This window comes from Marmota flaviventris, chromosome 1 (assembly GCF_047511675.1).
Source record: "Marmota flaviventris isolate mMarFla1 chromosome 1, mMarFla1.hap1, whole genome shotgun sequence".
Classification (NCBI taxonomy): Eukaryota; Metazoa; Chordata; class Mammalia; order Rodentia; family Sciuridae; genus Marmota; species Marmota flaviventris.
The window spans coordinates 50,384,290-50,403,180 of record NC_092498.1 but is presented as its reverse complement, the minus strand read 5'-3'; the positions used below and the strand labels follow the sequence as shown (position 1 = coordinate 50,403,180).

General features: G+C 32.7%; 1 protein-coding gene across 1 annotated transcript; it reads left to right on the top strand.

The window, feature by feature from the left end:
- The first annotated feature begins 541 nt into the window (after nucleotides 1-541).
- Nucleotides 542-15,764, top strand: Ndufa5 (NADH:ubiquinone oxidoreductase subunit A5). Its single transcript, XM_027926515.2, has 5 exons — nucleotides 542-660; nucleotides 982-1,026; nucleotides 5,615-5,731; nucleotides 11,019-11,084; nucleotides 13,407-15,764. Exons 1-5 carry the CDS (start codon nucleotides 640-642, stop codon nucleotides 13,506-13,508), a joined length of 351 nt encoding a protein of 116 aa, XP_027782316.1. The 5' UTR covers nucleotides 542-639; the 3' UTR covers nucleotides 13,509-15,764.
- The last annotated feature ends 3,127 nt before the right edge of the window (nucleotides 15,765-18,891 follow it).

The following is an 18,891-nucleotide window of genomic DNA, read 5'->3' as shown; positions in this document are numbered from 1 at the left end:
TGAGTGTTCAATACATGTTTATGGAGTTAAGTGGGGAAAAGCGGTGTGGTCTGGTCTCACTTTCACTGGGAAATGGGATGATGTACTTCGGCAATGAAATGGAAGAGAAAAGAAGGCCTCAAGCTGCGTACTGCTTTGGTTCATAAGATCGAGAACACTGACATCCCTGTACTATGAATTAACCTTTGCAGAGGAGACCACTTTAGATAATGCTCAAGCCCTACTACCATGATGTTAATAAACTGAGGAAGGGAGATTAGGGAATTCACCTAAGGTTAAACATAGTGCAAGTTCCTACAGCGACTAAGACGGACAAGTATTTTTAGTCCGTAGTGTCTTGCTCAGCCTTTGGGCAAGCAGTCAAAGGTACTAGCAGCAGGGGTCCAGAATGGAATCGCGAACGACGGTATTTGTGCCCAACTATTCCAAGCCTTAGACCTGTCTGTATTCATTGCGCATGCGTCAGCGCCCCCGCTCTGCCTTGGACTGGCGGGATAGAGCCTTTGCTCCTTCCGTAGAACTTGAGGGAGAGGAATCAAGCTGTTTCCATGGTGACGGAGCGAAAGCCTCGATGGTCGATTGAGCAGGTCTGCGCGAGGTTCCCAGAGGGCTGCGCGGGGTCGGTTCTTCGGCGCTGTCATGGCGGGTGTGCTGAAGAAGGTGAGACGAATGGAGGTCACTGTTGGAATTTAGATCATGGACGAAGAGTCAGCCCGATAGCCTTTCTTCCCACGGGGGGGTGACTATAACTGGTGCGCGCGCGGCGGTGCTTTTTGGGGATTTGTTCTGCCCTTCTTTCAGGGGGTGCCCAGGTTAGTGACTCTGCTCGTAGAAGCAGAAAATAAGTTCCGAATGAGCGGAATTGAGAGATTGTTACCTGACTTTAGACCAGATTAGCCAAGGGAGTGCCGGTTTGCTTAGTAAAGGAAGAGCATGCGCGGAAACCGTAGTAAACTCGAATCGTGTTTTGTTTTTGAACAGACCACTGGCCTCGTGGGATTGGCTGTGTGTGAGAGTCCACACGAGGTAGGTGCCTCTTTCCTTTCTTCATTCCTGGGTCCCTGAGAAAGCCTGGAACCCTGCGACCTTGTTGGTGGCAAAGATAGGGGATGTGGATATTTCAAACCCTCAATCACAACGCCGAGAGCTCTTGAGAAGGGCAGTAGCTACCTCTTGATCCACTGTCACTTTCTTTTTTCTTTCTTTTTTGGGCCATGCCCTCTTTATTAAGCCACTTTTCTTGTTGACTTTTTCCTTGGTATTCTCGTTGCTGCAGTTGTATACACACTTCTGTCAGCTTCCTCCCAAATCTGTATCTCCATTTTTCATCCTTTTCCCCACCACACCAGTTCTGCTTAGGTGCCATAGATTCTACACTCTTGACTTTGCTTATGGTAGCACTAGCAGTTACCTCCTTTTCCCTTAATATTCTGAAATGCTTTCATAAAACAAAACAAAACAAACTAAGCTTCATTTAATCCCTCCCTACCTTCAATAATCACTGTCCTTCCCTTTATGAATAACTCAAAAAAAGTATTTACAGCCTCTAATTTCTTATTCCCCTTTGAATGTACTTCAGTCAGGGTTGGCCAGAACTGTTGTTTTCAAAGTCATGAAAGATGCCCGTGGTCCCAAACCCCGTGATTAGCCCATGTTTCTCAATTTAATTGATCCAACAGTAACATTTTGACAAATTTGATACTCTGCATCAAACACTTTGTTTAGTGGGTGTCACTTCCTAAATCTGCTTCCTCCTCCCCCCCTTGTCTTTTGCCTTCTCCTTTTCTGATTGTTCTTCATCATCCCATTTTTTAAAATTTTTGTAGTTCTTCAAGATTTAAGTGTTTGGATCTTTGTTTAGATTTGATCTCTCTTGGTGAGTGGACCCAGTTTTAATGGTTCTAAATACTACCATACATTCTTAAATTTCCGTATCAACTATTGACCTCTCCCTTTATGAGAGTCACGTATTTTATTGCTTAATGAACATCTCCACTGTATGTCAGACAGGTAACCCAAACTTAACATGTCCAAAATGAAGTTCCTGATCTTCCTAAAACCTGTTCTTTCCTCAGGCTTGCTCTTGTCAGTGAATGGCAGTTCCATTTTTTTGAACTCAAGTCAAAAACCTTGAAATGATCTTTGATTCCTTTCTTTATTTCACACCCTACATTTGCCACTTCTACCTTCAAAATATACCTAGATTTTGATCACATCTCACCACCTCCTCTGCCATTATCTTTTCTGCGACCATCATTGCTGCTGGGAACAATTTCATTAACTTCCTGTTTGCCTCTCCCTGTTTGCCACTATTCTTTTTCAGCCAAGAAATGTGAGGTCCTGCCATTTCTTTACTTAAAACCCTTTAATAGCTTTTCATTTCACACTGAATAAAAGTTAGGGTCCTTGTAATGACTCTAGATCACTAACACAGCATTTTACTGATTTTTCTACTAGAGATAGGTTTCATGAAGGCAGGGATTTTTTTTTTTTTATTGTTCACTGTATGTTATATGGTCAGTAAATAATGTTTATTGGATGAATGCCTTGCACTTATGAATTATGAGTTCATGATGACTTTATACTTAGTATTGTGTAGAACTGAGCTTATAGTTTTCCCCTTCTAAGTATGCTTCTTCTTCATCAGATTGTATTTCTCTTAATGGTATCAGAAACTTTCTACTCCCAAGCTGTGAATTTGGATATCGTAGTGATACTTCTCTTCCCTATATCTTCCTGTTTATTTCAGTGATGAATTCTGTTGATTTTTTTTTCTAACAGCTTTTCAGCGTGACTTTCTTATACCTACTATTACTACCACAATGTAGGCCCTTGTTCTCATTTAGAGAATTGCAACAACTTCATTATTGACTTTTTTCCACATTTCTCCTTCATTCTTTTTAACTTGCTGCCTCCTGAAACCTAGATCTAATCATATGATTTTTCTAAATCTTTTAATTACCCACACAATGAAGCCCAAATGCTTTAACTTAGAATGCAAAATTACTTACAATTTGTCTTATCCTTCTGTCTTATCTCCTCAGAATTTCCTCATATGTCCTGTATTCTGTCCAAGTGCTGTGCAATGAAAATATGAGCCACAAAACATATAAGCTGTTTTAATGTAATTTTAAATTTTCTAAAAATCACTTTCTTAATATAGAAAAAAAGACTTCTAGCTGACAGATCTGACATAACCATTTCAATATATAATCAATATGAAAATATTTTATAGTTTTTTTAATACGGAATTATAAAACACATTGTATTTTTATTTAGAGAACACATCGTAGTTTGGATTAGCCCCATTTCAGGTGCTCAATAACCATAGTTGGTGTGCAGCTATGGTATTGGATAGCACAGTTCAGAAAAATAAAACTATCCTGTTTCCTTTTTGTTCCCTGTGTTTTCTGCCATTCAGTCCTATGTATTTGATGTGAAAATTGCTTTTGCCAAAGTCTTCATTTTTCCAAGTCCTACCATTCCTTTAGGTTTATCTCAGAAGTTACCTTTTCTGGTCTCTGCTGAAGTGATTCCTTCTTTCCTTGTGGAATAATAATGCTAACATTTATTTGTGCCTCCTATTATTTTAAGTGATACAATACCCAATGAGGCAGATATTATAGTCCACCTTTTACAGATGAGGAATGAAGGCACTCAAATGGAAATAACTTGTCCTTTGCAACTAAGCACTGGCAGGCAGTGAAGCCAGGCAGTCAGGTTCTAGTTAGCACACACTTAACCATTGCTTATTGCTGGTCTTTCTGTTCTACATTCTTCCCACCCCTACCATGAACATCTTTTTAAATTTTATGGCGTTGATTACCTTATAATATCTTAAACATACTGGAAATGGGATCCATGACCAATCTATCTTTATATCCAAATAGCACACAGTATAATATCATACATGGCAGTATAGTGGAATACATTCTTATTGAAAAAATAATAATCTTTAGGAGAAGTATTTATATACCTGCAGTCATTGAGATACACTTAAAGTGACTGTGTTTCTTGTTTGAATGGACTATTCTGTTTTACACCTATGTTTTGGAATAATGATTAGTGGTATCTTTCACTCATAAGGGTCCTATAGTATTCTTTTTTTCTATATTAATCATTCATGGTGCTAATGTGTTTTTCTAGGAATAGATATATTTCTATCAGGAAAAATTAAGATATTCTAAAAACCAAATATTTAAATCAGATTATAATTTTATTAAAGTGCTATCTTGAAAACTAATATGTGCCTTACGTACATGTAAATTGGAGAGGATAAGAATTAGAAATATTTGTAAGTTGAAACTGAAAGCTTAAATTAATGGTTTGTAGACATAGACAGGGAATAATTAATTGGAACCTAAGTCTATTGGCCAGGACTTTCTATTATCTTCTTCTTTGCTTAAAATTAAGAAGAAATGAGGCTAAAAAAACCCCGCACAATTGTGACTATATGTTATCTGACAAGAGCATCCTTAATCTGAAAATCTAAAGTCTAGAATGCTCAAATATGAAACTTTTTGTGTGCTGATGTGATGCCACAGATGAAAAATTCGCACTTGAAATATTGTATAAAATTACTTTCAGGCTATGTGTTTAAGGTATATATGAAATATAAATGAATTTTGTGTCTTAACTTGGGTTCCATCTGTAAGATACTTCATTATGTATATATCTATTGAATTTATATTTGAATGAAACTAGATATTAGTTTCTCTGGATTTCATACAATTAAACTGAAATAAATTTCAAGGACAGGGATATAGCTCAGTGGCTCAGTGGTAAAGGGCTTGCCCAGCATCCACGAAGACCTGGTTTCAGTCCCTAGTAGCACACACAAAAAACAAAAAGAGTTTAATTTCAATTAAATACAAAGAAAAGTACAGACTTCTTAAGTACACAGTACATTTATAATTATATTTATTACATGAACTGCTGTGGGTTAGGATCAAGACAACAACTTACCATTATTGGCTGACTGTACTCAGTGTGCTTCAGTATATGCTGGGTAGTGAATCCCTTCTATTCTTTTTCTGTTGAACTTTTGGTGAAAATTGAATTCACTTGGTGCTAACACAATTGTAATCACAAAGAAACACTGAATGTTATAATTATTCAGTTAAATTTTATTATACTAAAGATCTAATGCGTGTGTATATATATATATATATATATATATATATATATATATATATATATATATATATATAATTTCTATACAAGTTCAACTAAGAAAAACAGAAAAAAAATTTATAGTGCCTAGGACCTCAGTTAGAGAAATATTGATCTGCTAAATGATTTGATTTCCAAGAAAGGTCATCAGCTTTAAGTTAGTTTTATTTCTGCTCATTATTGTACCTGGACTCATGTACAACTTTTATTGCGCATACAAGACATAGAAAGAGTTTCCACATTTATATTCAGTTTTCCAGAGTTGTAAAGGGTAGAGATAGGGTACAGACAGAAAAAATTACAGTGAAGAAAAATTAAATTTTCTTTAAAAACATAAGATGTGAATCCTTTTAAAATTTTCTGTGAAATTCTTGTTTCAATGTTCTTTCTAATCTTTGGTGATATTTTAACCTATAGAAATTTGTATGGCTTGTCTTTTCAGAGGCTCAGAATATTGTACACAAAGATTCTTGATGTTCTTGAGCAAATCCCTAAAAATGCAGCGTATAGAAAATATACAGAGCAGATTACAAATGAGAAACTGGGAATGGTTAAAGCGGTAAGTAACTAACTCATTTTTGTTCTTTTGGATTTATGTAGCCTATGTTACATTTAACCAAAAAATTCATTTGCTTCTTTTGCACTTCCTGTACAATTGCTCTCTTATTTGTATTCTCCTTCCTTCAGTGCTTTTTTTCCATCTTTTCTCCTTTTCATTTAGCAAACTCTTGTTTAATAAGTGCTTTCTAAATGCAAAACACTGTTAATTACTAGAATGCAAGAATCAGATCAAGTCCTTCTCTGAGGTAACATTGTAGCTGTACCTTTTACTTTTCTTCTCTGTATAGTTTAATTCTTTATTGATATTTTGCATTTAATTGGTAGATACTGGGCAGGAACTTTGTTGTCACTTTGATATTGGGCTTCTGGTCTCCAGAACTCTAAGAGAATAAATTTCTGTTCTTTAAGCCATCTAGTCTATGTATTTTGTTATGGCAGCCAAGCAAACTAATACAAGCATTTTACAACTTAAATATCAAAGGCACGGGGCTGGGGATGTGGCTTAAGCGGTAGCACACTTGCCTGGCATGCGTGCAGCCCGGGTTCGATCCCCAGCACCACTTACAAACAAAGATGTTGTGTACGCTGAAAACTAACTAACTAAATAAATAAATATTAAATCTCTCTCTCTCTCTCTCTCTTTCTGAAAAAAAAAAATTAAAAAAAAAAATCAAAGGCACTAGACAAGAACACAGTAAACTACTGCTGTTTTTTTTTTCATACCAAACTGTATTGCCTTGTTAAATTTTCATACAAATAATTTCATCAATTATTTCATGAGCTTTATGTTATTTTCAAAAGTAGTGGTCATAAATTCCGGAAGTATTTTATATACATTCAAAAGTGATCTTAATTTATATTTATTATTCTTATTAGATCACCAATCTTTATATTTGAAAAGAACTCCTGTCTTTTCCTTTGATATACAGCAGGATAATGCAACTTAATTTGGAATTTTTGTTCTTACCTTGGCAATTGTGGGAGTAATTTTATAGATTGAAGTCTCTAATATGGAAGTTCATTTTTTTTTTTCATTTTGTTTTCATGTTTTCCTTGAGTGAGGAAATTTTTTTCCCTATCATGGAATAAGAAATTTCCCTTTTTCTTTTCATGAGGTGAACCTACTCAATTCCATCTTTGATTTCTTTTTTCTGTGTCTTTCTTCTCAATAATCTTGTTCTCCTTTGTTTATTCTGTATGTTCCCTTTTTTAGACTCTCCCATTTTATTATCATATTTAATAACCTCAAGATAATAGTAGTGTTGTTTTTCAATATGTAAATCTTACGTTAACTTCCTGCTTAAAATCTTAGTATTTTACTGTTCAGTGTTTCTCAGAGACTGAGTTTAAGGACTTATGCTAAGGTGGTTATGTGAAGCTAACCTTTATCTGCATAATTTTTACACAGACCCATGTTTGGGAATCAAGATCTTAACAGAATAAAGTTTTTAGCATGGTATATACAGTCCTCTGAGATCTGGCTCTTAGTTTTCTTCTCAATCCTATTCTGTCATTTCCTCTTACACCCTATACTTCAGCAACATCAAGCTGCTGGCAATTTTGTGAATTCCATGCAATTTTATTTTTATATTATTTGTATTTTCTCTCTTCCTGGAAGGCCCCTAACCTTGTCTAGCTGGCAGTTTGCTATGGTTTGAATATTCCTCTCTAAAATTTTGGTGTTGAAACTTAATGGCCAGCATGGTACTATTAAGCAGTGATTGGTCCGTGAGTACTTCTCCCTTATGAATGAGATTAAGGCTTTTATAAATAAAGAGACTTTGTACAATTTAGGCTTTCTCTTGCCCTTTGCATCCACCACTTAAGAACATAGTGTTTCTTCCCTTTCTGAGGCTATAGCCCTCACTGGACACCTAAACTTACCAATGTCTTAATCTTGGACTTTCCGCTTTCCAGAACTGTGAGAAAATTTAGTTTATAATCTATATAGTCTCAGGTGTTTTGTTGTACCAGCACAAATAGATTAAGATAGTTCTTGAAACTGTTTTCAAGTATTCACTTCCTTTGTGACACTTTTTCTTACCTCCCTGAGTTTGACAACTTCCTTACATCTCTTATTGTACCTATCACATTATATTTATGCCTGTCTCATCTACTAGTCATAAGCTACTTATGAATGATATTGAATTAATCTTTATACCCTAAGATCTAGCATAGTACCTGACACATGAGCCCTTAGAAGTATTTGTTTATTCAAATGACTAAATACAAATAGATTTTGATAATCCCAAGCATTTCATAATAGTTATATCTTTGATTTTACAGAAAATTTTACCAGTTTTTGGTAGAATTATCACATTTTTTAACCATTCACATAGTCATCCATGAATATTGTTATGATGATCAAATCTCTATTTTCCAAGCCTAAGATGGAAATGAAAATTTTTTTTATATTATTACTTGGGAAAGATAGTAATAGCATATTGGTGAAAAACATTGGTTTGTATCTTGTCCAAGATTTTCATCAGCTCTGATTTGCTGAGTAACATGGTCTACTTTTTATTTTTTCTGTCTCAACTTCTTCATCTATAACTTGGGTATAATAACCTACCTTAAACACTTGTTGTTAGGATGAAATAGGTAATATATGTAAAAAGCTTAATCTGGTCTCAAGGACAGAGTGAGTACTCAATATATATCTTATTAAGCTTAATGCATTGGTAAATAAAAATCACATTATTGATTTACCATCAGTGAAACAAATTTATAAACTGTTTTTCAAAACAGTTTATAACAGGTCTTTCCCGAGTAGAAAATTTTGTTGAACATTCCTTGGCTTCTTTACCTTTTACCCCCTTCTGGTTCTTTTATAACTGTGATCTGCTTTCTTGTTTTGCTTTTGAGTTTTGGCCTCATTACTGAGTTAACTTGGTATTAAATTGTCTTTCTGAAACATGCTCATGTTATTTCTTTTTCCTCCCTTTTCAACTATTTTTAAAGTTATTATCTATTTAACCAAGAAATATTTATTGAATGACTGTTTATGACATGAATAGTTCTAGGCATGGACACTAGTTCCTAGACGACAGTAAAAACAACAGATAAAAATCCTTGCCCTTAGAAATTACACATTAATGATGGGAAGCCCCAAAATAAATTAGTAAAAATGTAAATAAATGAAGTATAGAGTATATTAGAAGGTAGAAAGTATAGTGAAGAAAATAAAGCAAGGAATAATGATTTGTGCCATGTTAGGGATGGGAGATCTTATCTGTAAACTGTATTAGTATCTTGTGGCTGCTGTGTAACAAATTAACACAGATTTTATGGCTCTAAGATAATAGAAATTTACTATTTTATTTCTACAGGCTTAATAATCTGAAATTGGTATCAGGAGCCCACATCAAATTGTTAGGGCTATGTTCTCTCTTGTGTCTCTGGGGTAGACTTTGTTTCTTGTCTCTGCCAGCTTCTGGTGAGTTCAGATTGCTTGGCTGTGGCTGCATCACTCTGATTTCTGACAACATAGTAGATTACCATCTCTTTCTTTCTCTCTGTCTCAGTGTAATTTTCCTTTACTTTTTTTTTTTTATCAGGACAGTCCAGGAAAGTCCCCCCATCTTAAGGTTTTAATGAAACCCACAAAGCCTTTGCCACAGAAGATCATAAGATAATATTCACAAGCTCTAGGGATTAATAAATACTTAAACATTTTGTGGGGCATTATTCAGCCTACTACAATGTGAGTTATCAGTAGTCCTTATTAAGAAGGTGATATTTGAGCAAAGATTTGGAGAGGGTGAAGGAATAATCCATGCAGAATTCTAGGCCATTCAGATTCTCTGAAGCAGGAACATATAGGAATTCCTATAATTTAAATAAATAAATAAATAAATAGAATCCTTGTTTTTCTCTTTTTAAAAATACTATTATAGAACATAAAACCACCTGATAATGATGAAGGCTTTCTTACATATGTGGTATATGGCATGGTTCCTGACTGACTCTCAAAAAGTTTAGTATACTAGAAAATAAATAATTGACATTAAATGTTCTAGATACTATATTTATTAGAATTTTTTCTTTCCAGTACTGAGGATCAGACCCAGGGCTTCACCCATGCCAGGCAAGCATTCTACCACTGAGCTGCATCCCCAGCCCAACAGTTCTTTTTAAAAATCATTTTATTAAAGTATAATGTATATAAAAATATACAGAAATTATAGTGAATTTTCACGAAGTGATCATACTCAAGTGAATACCAGACTAAAGGATATTTCTAGAACTCTAAACCCCTTGTTTCTTTAAAGTTACCATCCTGCTAACAGTAACTATTATTCTTATCTTTAACATGATAGATTCATTTACCTTTTTTTGAACTTTGTATAAATGGAATAATTATTATGTACTCTTTTGTGTCTGATTTCTTTCCATGTAATATTATGTGTGAGAGAATCATCTATTTTTGTGTATAGTTTGTTTTTTCATTTTCATCAGCAAATAGTATTCTATTATATTCAAATATCATAATTTTTTGATCTTTTTTATCATAGATTTAATTTATTTCTAGTTTGGGAGCTACAAATTGTACTGCTGTGTTCTGGAATATGTTATTTGTTTTATATATACCCAGCAGAGGAATTTCTGGGGTCATACAATAGCATTTTTTTTTTAATACCTTTATTTAATTTATTTATTTTTATGTGGTGCTAAGGATCGATTGCTCTACCACTGAGCCACAACCCTAGCTCCAGCATTTTTAAATATTTGTTTATTTATTTTTTGGTACCTGGGATTAAAGCCAGGGGCACTTAACCATTGACATCTCCAGCCAATTTTAATTTTGAGATAGGGTCTCACTAAGTTGCTTAGGGCCTCTCTAATTTGCTGGGGCTGGCTTTGAGCTTGAGATCCTCTTGCTTCAGCCTCCTGAGTCACTTGATTACAGGCATGGGCCACTGTGCCTGGCTTATTTTCAATGTTAATATTCTCAGATGAAATACAGAAAACATTAAGAAAAGCAAAGTGATATTTTAAAATCTATTTTAGAAAGAATGAATTAGGCATCATATGCCTTACCTTTAATAAGCATATCAACAAATAATACTTTTTAACATTAAGACAAAAAAACAATGTAGCAGCGGAGAGAGTAAATGATTTTTACCAATTATTTGGTAAAAGTTTAGTGAGGGCATGTTGATAGGAAAATTATGTTTGTTGTAAGTGCTTTTTATATATGGGTTTTAAAATATAGGGTCTTAAAACATTCAGATATTGTGTTTCAGTAGCTAATATATTTTTTTTTTTTTTCCCTGAAATGACAGGAATCAGATGTTAAAAAATTAGAAGAGCAACTTCAGCATGGCCAAATAGAAGAGGTGATTCTTCAGGTAAAGAAAAAGTTGAACATTTAAATGTTTGATTTCAAATGTTCATTTTATATAGACACACAAAACTGATAAAAGAAAGCTAAATTTCTTTGCTTTATATATTAATTTATCAAATATAAGACTATATTTAGAAAATGTGCTACTTCTGACATGTGAATGTCACTTAAGTCTTTTATTATTATTTCTAACTTGAATTTTTGAGGCTTCATTTGGAAGATTGGAGTTTGATATTCTTTCAGTTTAGTTAACTGAAAGGTTAGTAACAGTGTGAATACAGTTTTATATTTAAAGAGCTTGGTATACTTTTAACATGGAGAAAAAAAATGTCTGGAATCATAAAATTAAAATATACTTGTTTTTTGGTTATTGGAGCATTTGACCAAGTTAAAAGCAGCTTTTAATTGCACAGTATATTGAAAGTTTGATTTTACATTGTTATCTGCATACTAATCCTGACAAATAATGATACTGAATAATAAAATACAAGCATGATTATGAAAAATTATCATTAACAGCATTACATCTAGAATATGTAAATTTTAAATTATTCTATTTGGAAATATTTTATCCTATCCTCATTGTGGCCATTACTTATACAAGAAAAAAAATACTCAGTTTAATTTTGTTTAACTAGAATTTGCATTCTTTCCCCTTATTCATAGATGGGTAACAGAAATGGGCAAGAGAAGAAAACACTAGAAAAATACTGCTCTGAGCATTTGATATTTTTTAAAATCATCTATAATATTTTTGTTGGTAAAAATGTAATATTTTTTGCATTAGAGCATAGTGAATTTAACGTATCGTCTTAAAAATGGCTTAAAGAAGTCATGATAATACTATGGCTTAAATTTAAATGGATTATGTTAAAATGGACTTAAATTGGCCCAAGCTACATTCTAAAATTAGTTGTCACAAGTAACTTCTTTTCATTAGAACAATTTCTTCTTGTATCTTTTAATAATTTAGAGAGCTGAATATATGGCAGTATGACCTTTTCTTCAGTGAAATATGGCTGACTGCCTAGAAGATAATTGTGCTTAACAACTTTTTTGGTAGAATTTGTTTTTTATAAAAGTATTTTAGTATCATTACAGAAATTTTTTAAAAATAGAGGAAAATCTTTTCCTATTATGAATAACACTGTGACTATGATGGTTGTACAAACAGCTTTTTCTATTTTTTGTTATTAGGATCAGTACCTTTAGGTAAAATTACTAGTGAAAATCTCTTACATAATAATTAGTTAAATTTTTGGACCATAATACCAAATTATTTTCTGATAGGAATAATCTCTAGTGCCACAACAGTATTTCAAAATACTGGCTTTAATACATCTATGCTGATAAGAATGCAATTTAATTTAATTAGAGAAAATGATGCCTCATTTTTATTTGACTTTTTGTTTTAAATAGTCCATTTCCCCCCATTTACTAGTAAGGTTAAATTTTTGGAATATGTTCTTATCTTTCATTTATTATAAATTATATTCATTAATATTTTTACCATGCTATTTGATCTTAATTTTTTTAAATATTAAGATTTGAGGTTTTTTTTTTTTTTTATTTTAATAATAAAAGACATTAACCTAAACTTTTGCCATATTGTCTGCACATCTTTTAGTTATTTCAAGGCCTGTTTTCTTGGCCCTTTTATTCACTTGTCAGGTTGATTGTGATAGTAGATAAAGTGCTAAGGGAACTCTGCAAACCTCTTGACTATTGTCCTCTTCCTGCTTCTATGTTCTGTTTCACTTTCATCAGATTGAGTTTAGTTGATACGTTATTTGATCATACATTTATAGTCTTAAGGAATTTTCAGTAGTCTTAAGGAATTTTCAGTATTTTTGAGTCATCTTTGCACTTCTTCACATTTTATGGCAATATTAAAATATAAATTAATTTAATGTTTCTTTAACCTGATATGTTGAAAATATTATTTAAGTGTAACCATTGTAAAAGAGATATTTTATATATTTTTTAATATTAAGTTTTCAAAATCTAGTGTGTAGAAATAATTCATAAGTTTAAAATTGCATGATGTTCAGAGTAGCTTAATGAAATCTCACACTATCCCATTCTGTAATGCCAGGGATATGAGTCATCCTGTTGTTCATTGTATCTATGCTGTATGTACTACCTGACCATTAGTTACGTAGTAGAACCACTAAATAGAATAAGTGTCATGCATTTTATGGTGAAATAAATCATGAGATATTAATATGAAAGTAGTAGCTCTTATAGTTACATTTTAGTTGCTAACTATTTTAAGTACCTGTTGAACAGTCAATCAAATTATGTTTTTTAAAAATTTTTATGACAGGCTGAAAATGAACTAAGTCTGGCAAGAAAAATGCTGCAGTGGAAACCATGGGAGCCATTAATAGAAGAACCTCCTGCCAACCAGTGGAAATGGCCAATATAATCATTACATGTATTCTGTGGGCTGATGGGAAACTGATTTAATTAAGTGTTCTGTTATTTTTAAAATGTTTCCATGTATTGACATAATCAAGAAAACTGACACAGAACACATTGAAGAGACTAGTGTTTATGGTAATAGGGTCGTATGAATCAGTTTTTGATAAGCAGAGTATTTGTGCAGATTATTTCAAAGATGGAATTTCTTTAAACAGAAAGTTTGAGGGAAGATTTGAAAGTTAATTAGAAAAATTCCTATAGATCTTTATTTCAGAGGTCAAAATCAAAAGTTTCAGTATCTTTAGTATGTTACTTAATTTCATTTCATTATCCTGATAAAAAGAAAAGGCACTTTATTATTACTGTCTAAACAAATTTACTGGTCACCATTTGAGATGAAGTAGTAAGCATGAAAATGGTTAGTTGTGAGAATAATGGCAAAAATAGTTCATGATAAAATTTTAAATTGTTGACCTCCTTGGCTGTGATCTTATGTATAAAGGAAAACTTAAATATATGATTCTGTAATGACTATCAAATCCATTATAAATGTCATTTTATTTTAGGCTGCGTTTGGATTATTTACTCTATTTTCATTATTTCCATTTTATCTTCATTTTGTCACATTTTGTTGTTACTTTATTAGCCTTGAAAACCATCTGATTAGAACTCATTGTACAATTGAAGAATTGATTTTTGGTACTTGAAAGATTTCTTATTTTTACATAGGTTGTTGGATAAGCTTTTCCTTTTGTTTCATTTAAGGAAGTTATCTGGCCCTTAGCCTTTAGTTTTATTGATCAACCCAACTATACTAGGATGGATGTAGAATTTCTTTTAAAAATGGTAGTAGGAGTTCCTGAAGTTTACCTGGCACACATGAGTATATTCAAAATATCTTAGTCATATGGGTATAATTTCAAAGTGGAATCACTAAGTAGTTTTCACTGTTTGTAGTATGCATGCCAGGTAGGTATCAAACAGAAGACAAATGCTGTTCAAGGAAAGAAGTTGGCAAGCTCAAGTTTGACAAAAATCAAATTACTTTGCATCTGTCTGAGCTTTTTCTTCCTAGCTCCCCATTATTTCCAAATACCCAGTTAAATTTATTTTTTTTCTTCATAGATAAATCATAAATACTTCCCTCTCTGTGTGTGGGCATTTATGTGTGTGCTCTCTCTTCCGGCTAAACTGAATTATTCAAAATGAGGAATAAAAATTGTATTTTTTCTTTAGGAAAAAGAAAAAATATATTTCTCCCTTATAAAGCTATAACCTAATACTAAATTAATATTAAGTAGGAAAGTTGGGTTACTTCTTAGCCATCAGATTACAAGGGAGCTTCTTGTGGAGGGCAAGCAGAAGTATTAAGGGAGAGTCAAGCCCAGGGTTCTCATTCCTGTGGTTCTAGCACCATTGTGAGTTCAGTGGCTAAGGTGAGGAAGGTTGTTAGTCCCTCAGATTATTTAACTTCCTTTTTCAGTTCAACATTTACTTAAATATGTAGTATATTTGCTAAGGTCAAAATATGTAACCCTAAAGCATGTGTGCATGGATGCTTTCAAGCTAATTTTCTAACCAAATTTTTTAGGATACTTTGGGGACATTAAAAAAATTGTTTTGCTGTGTCTTTACTTTCAGTCCCATTTCTCCCATGATTTTTGAGTATCTTTTATATTTCACCAGCAGTGCTTCTATAGCTTTGTTTATGTAAAAATATAGCTTTTTTATGTAAAAATTCGTGTTTGCAATAGAATTGCCAGTTTTAGAATAACGTACTTGTGGAATAATAGCTAGTATGTAAACCTAATAGTTAATGATTTCTGAGACAAATATGAATGTCAGGTACTGTGCTAAGTACTTTCATTCATTAAATCTACACCACAACTTGGTAAGAGGAAGATACTGTGAACTATCTCTGTTCTCATAATGAAATGGAATCCATCATGAATAGTGCTGCCCTATTCTGTGTAATGTGGGGTGCTGGAGGAACTGAGACAAAGAAATTATTTAATAATATATTCAAGGTCATATAGACATGGAGTTAAATTTTGAACCTAGACAGTCTGGTTCTAGAATTCATGCTCCTAACTTTATATTATGTTGTTCTTTACTAATATGCTTGGGATGCTGTCATTTCTGCCTATACCATATCAGCTGAATCCAACAAACCTAGATCTTGCTCCCTTGAATTTTCTGTCAAAGTAATTGTAAAGAATAATATGAACAGAAGTAGTAAACTGGATTTCTCTTTGTGTAATGATCTTTGGATTTGCACAAAATGTTAAAAGGACTGATATCAAAAAGGCAGTGCGATTTGGTCCATCACTCTTTTGCATTTACTGGCATTACAACTGCGTGCACAACTTTACACCTGATTGTTCTTATTCTTTCAAATCTTTTACCATTTGCTTCCTATAAACTTCCATATTAAGTATTCTGACCATTTTGCAAATGATTCTTCTATTCACAGATCTTCAGTGTTGCTGAGTGGTTTCTAGACTAATTTGAATAATTTTCAGAATGGTTTATTTTGGTTTGCAGTAGGCTCCTGATAGATTTCATTCAGGTTAATCACCTTACTCTGACTGCTTCAGAAGAAAGAGAACTAATCAATTTGAGCATTGCAAACAAGAAAATGATATCAAAATTGATACCCCTTTCACACCCATACTTCAGAATATTTTAATTTCTGGACATTTTTTCAGATGAAATGACTTTTATTTGGGATAATCAACTTGGAATGATTTTGAAGTGAAAGAAGGTATTAATAATTTCATAAGGATGATAGGTATCCTGTACAAACAGGACGTAGGGCCCCCTACTGAAATAAGGCTCAGATCTCAGGGTTGCCATTCTTCCTATAACAGCAGGAGCTGGACAACTAAACAAACTGTCATTTGTAGCGAATGTGATGCTGTCAGGTTTCCATGTGTCCTTTTACAATATTCTCTCACCCTGCCTTTCCCTCAAATTGGTGGATGAAAGAAAAAATGCTAATCTTATGAGCTTTTTCCTTTTCTCATCCTAATATTCAGTCAGAAATATAAGGCTAGGTATTTTTTTAAAAAAAGATAATACCTATGACTATTTACAAAGGAAGAAAAAATAATGTCTGTAGGAATATCCTCATATATAAGCTAATATCAATCCCCCCCCACCTCCCCAGCCTCCATGGTTATATAAACAGAAGTTAATCCCCCTGTACAAGTGTATTCTGGGGTTTAGGGTTAAGTACCAAGTTGTTGAGCATATAATAAGTATATTTTTGTATTTACTGAATGCTATTTTTTCCATTAAAACCTGATTTTCAGTGAGATTCTAGATTTTAGATTTAATGTGATAAAGGATTTGAGTTATTGATGGGGACTGGAGAAATTTATTTGAAAATTTATTTAGAAGTAATAAGCTAAAACTCTAGGTAGTTAATAAAAGTAGTGAGAAAATAAGTGACTTTGCATAGGCTTTCCTAAATGCCAGAATTTTAATGTTTCTTTTTCATACTACTTTTCTAAGAAGAGTTGATAAAGAGTGCTCATATAAAGGAGCCAGGCTAATCATGGTGCCATCAACACAAACTTCCATGAACATAGTGGTAGGGTATGGGAACATAGGAGCAAATCATACAAAGAAACCAAAAAACAAATTGAAGGTTTTTGTTTTTTTTTTTGGAATGTTCCATAGAGTTTGCCATGCATTGCTTAAAACTATCAAAGTGATCTTATAGTAGCTATTTTTTTTGTTCTGTGTTTATATGTAAGTTACTATAGATTAGCTTCTATAAGTGACTGAAAACATTGCAAAGATTCTTTTTGTGGATTTCTCATGATCTTCAAAACAAAAATTATTAGCTGAATCCTTTAACTTTCCTAAAGATAAGTATTATTTTATAATCATTGTATTTTAATCTTTTCCTCTAACTGTAGGGTGTACTCCTTTTCTCAAGGGCAAAACAGGCTCATGATTACTTATCTAAATTTTACAAATCTCTTAAAGTGCAGTTTTTCATAACTCATTTGAAAACAAAACAACTGATGGAAGGCTATTTGTGGTCTTTATTCCATCTTAATATGAGTATATTTTTGCCATATAAGTATTAATGTATTTGATTCTCGACTGTTTCCCAGACTCACTGAATGCATTATGTAATATAAAATATATGCCCATATTACCTTTCAGAAATCAGAAATATTCTATAAATATAAAAAATCTGACTCACCCAGAAAGTTTTCAAAAAAGTTACTCTCCATCTGTATTTCCTGTCTCTTAACAATTTCACAAACAAGATACAAATTTAATCTATATAGATAATTCCCAAAACATAATTTTCAGATCCTTAATTTTCTCAATTATTATTCTAATATTTTTATGTCAACTTGGCATAGCAGTGGAAGATGCTTCAAAGTAATTTATTTCATAAAGCCACTAGATGGCATCTTTGTAAAAATATAAGCACATCAAAAGAAGGACTTATTGTTTATATAAATGTTGAGATAAATGAAAGGAGATGTTTCATAAGAAATAAAAGTCATTTTGAACAATAAATCCTGAGAAAATGCATAGATTTATGGTTAAAAACAAAATGGAAAATGATACTGAAAATTACTCTTCTACTTTTGAAATTGAATTTTTTTCCTAATGATCATTTTCATTCATTTTACATTCACATATAATGAAGCAACTGTGTGTGTGTGTGTGTGTGTGTGTGATTTTGACATGCTAACAATCTCTTCAGGCTGCACAAACTACCTAGAAATTCTACAGATTAGGTAAGATATTGTAAAATTGAGTTGTGTAAAGTCAATTCCATGCACACTGTAAACAAAATATGAACATATACTGGGTAATAGGTCACATTTAACACTGTGAGACTAATACTTAGAGTTCTCTACTGTCTGTTTTTTCTTCCCTCCAATTCCTGTCATATCCCTAATGCTAGTGTTTTCAAACTGCCTGTAACATGATCATGAGTGACAAATTTTAAAGAAAAGACAAAAAAGTGTTAAAACCAATGTAATTCTTATTGCTAGTAAAAATTTAAGATGCATTATAATTTTGGAGCTGGGAGTGGGTTTTTGGAAAAACTTGTCTGTGTACCTCCACACCTGGTCTACCTTTATCCTTTGCTGGAATGTATGGAAGTGATTCAAATGGACTTGCATTTACTTAAAATCATTCCTATAGCAAAACCAATTTATTTAAGAATACAGTACTTCATATTCTAATAAGAAATATGCATTTTGAAACAGCATAGCTGGAATGTATCCCATTTCAAAAATGGTATTGGACGTTAGGAAGTCATTGAAGAGATGAGTGCAATTTTAGCAAAATGGCATAAAGAAATGACACCATTATGAATGAGGGAGTGGACCTGTACTATGTAAACA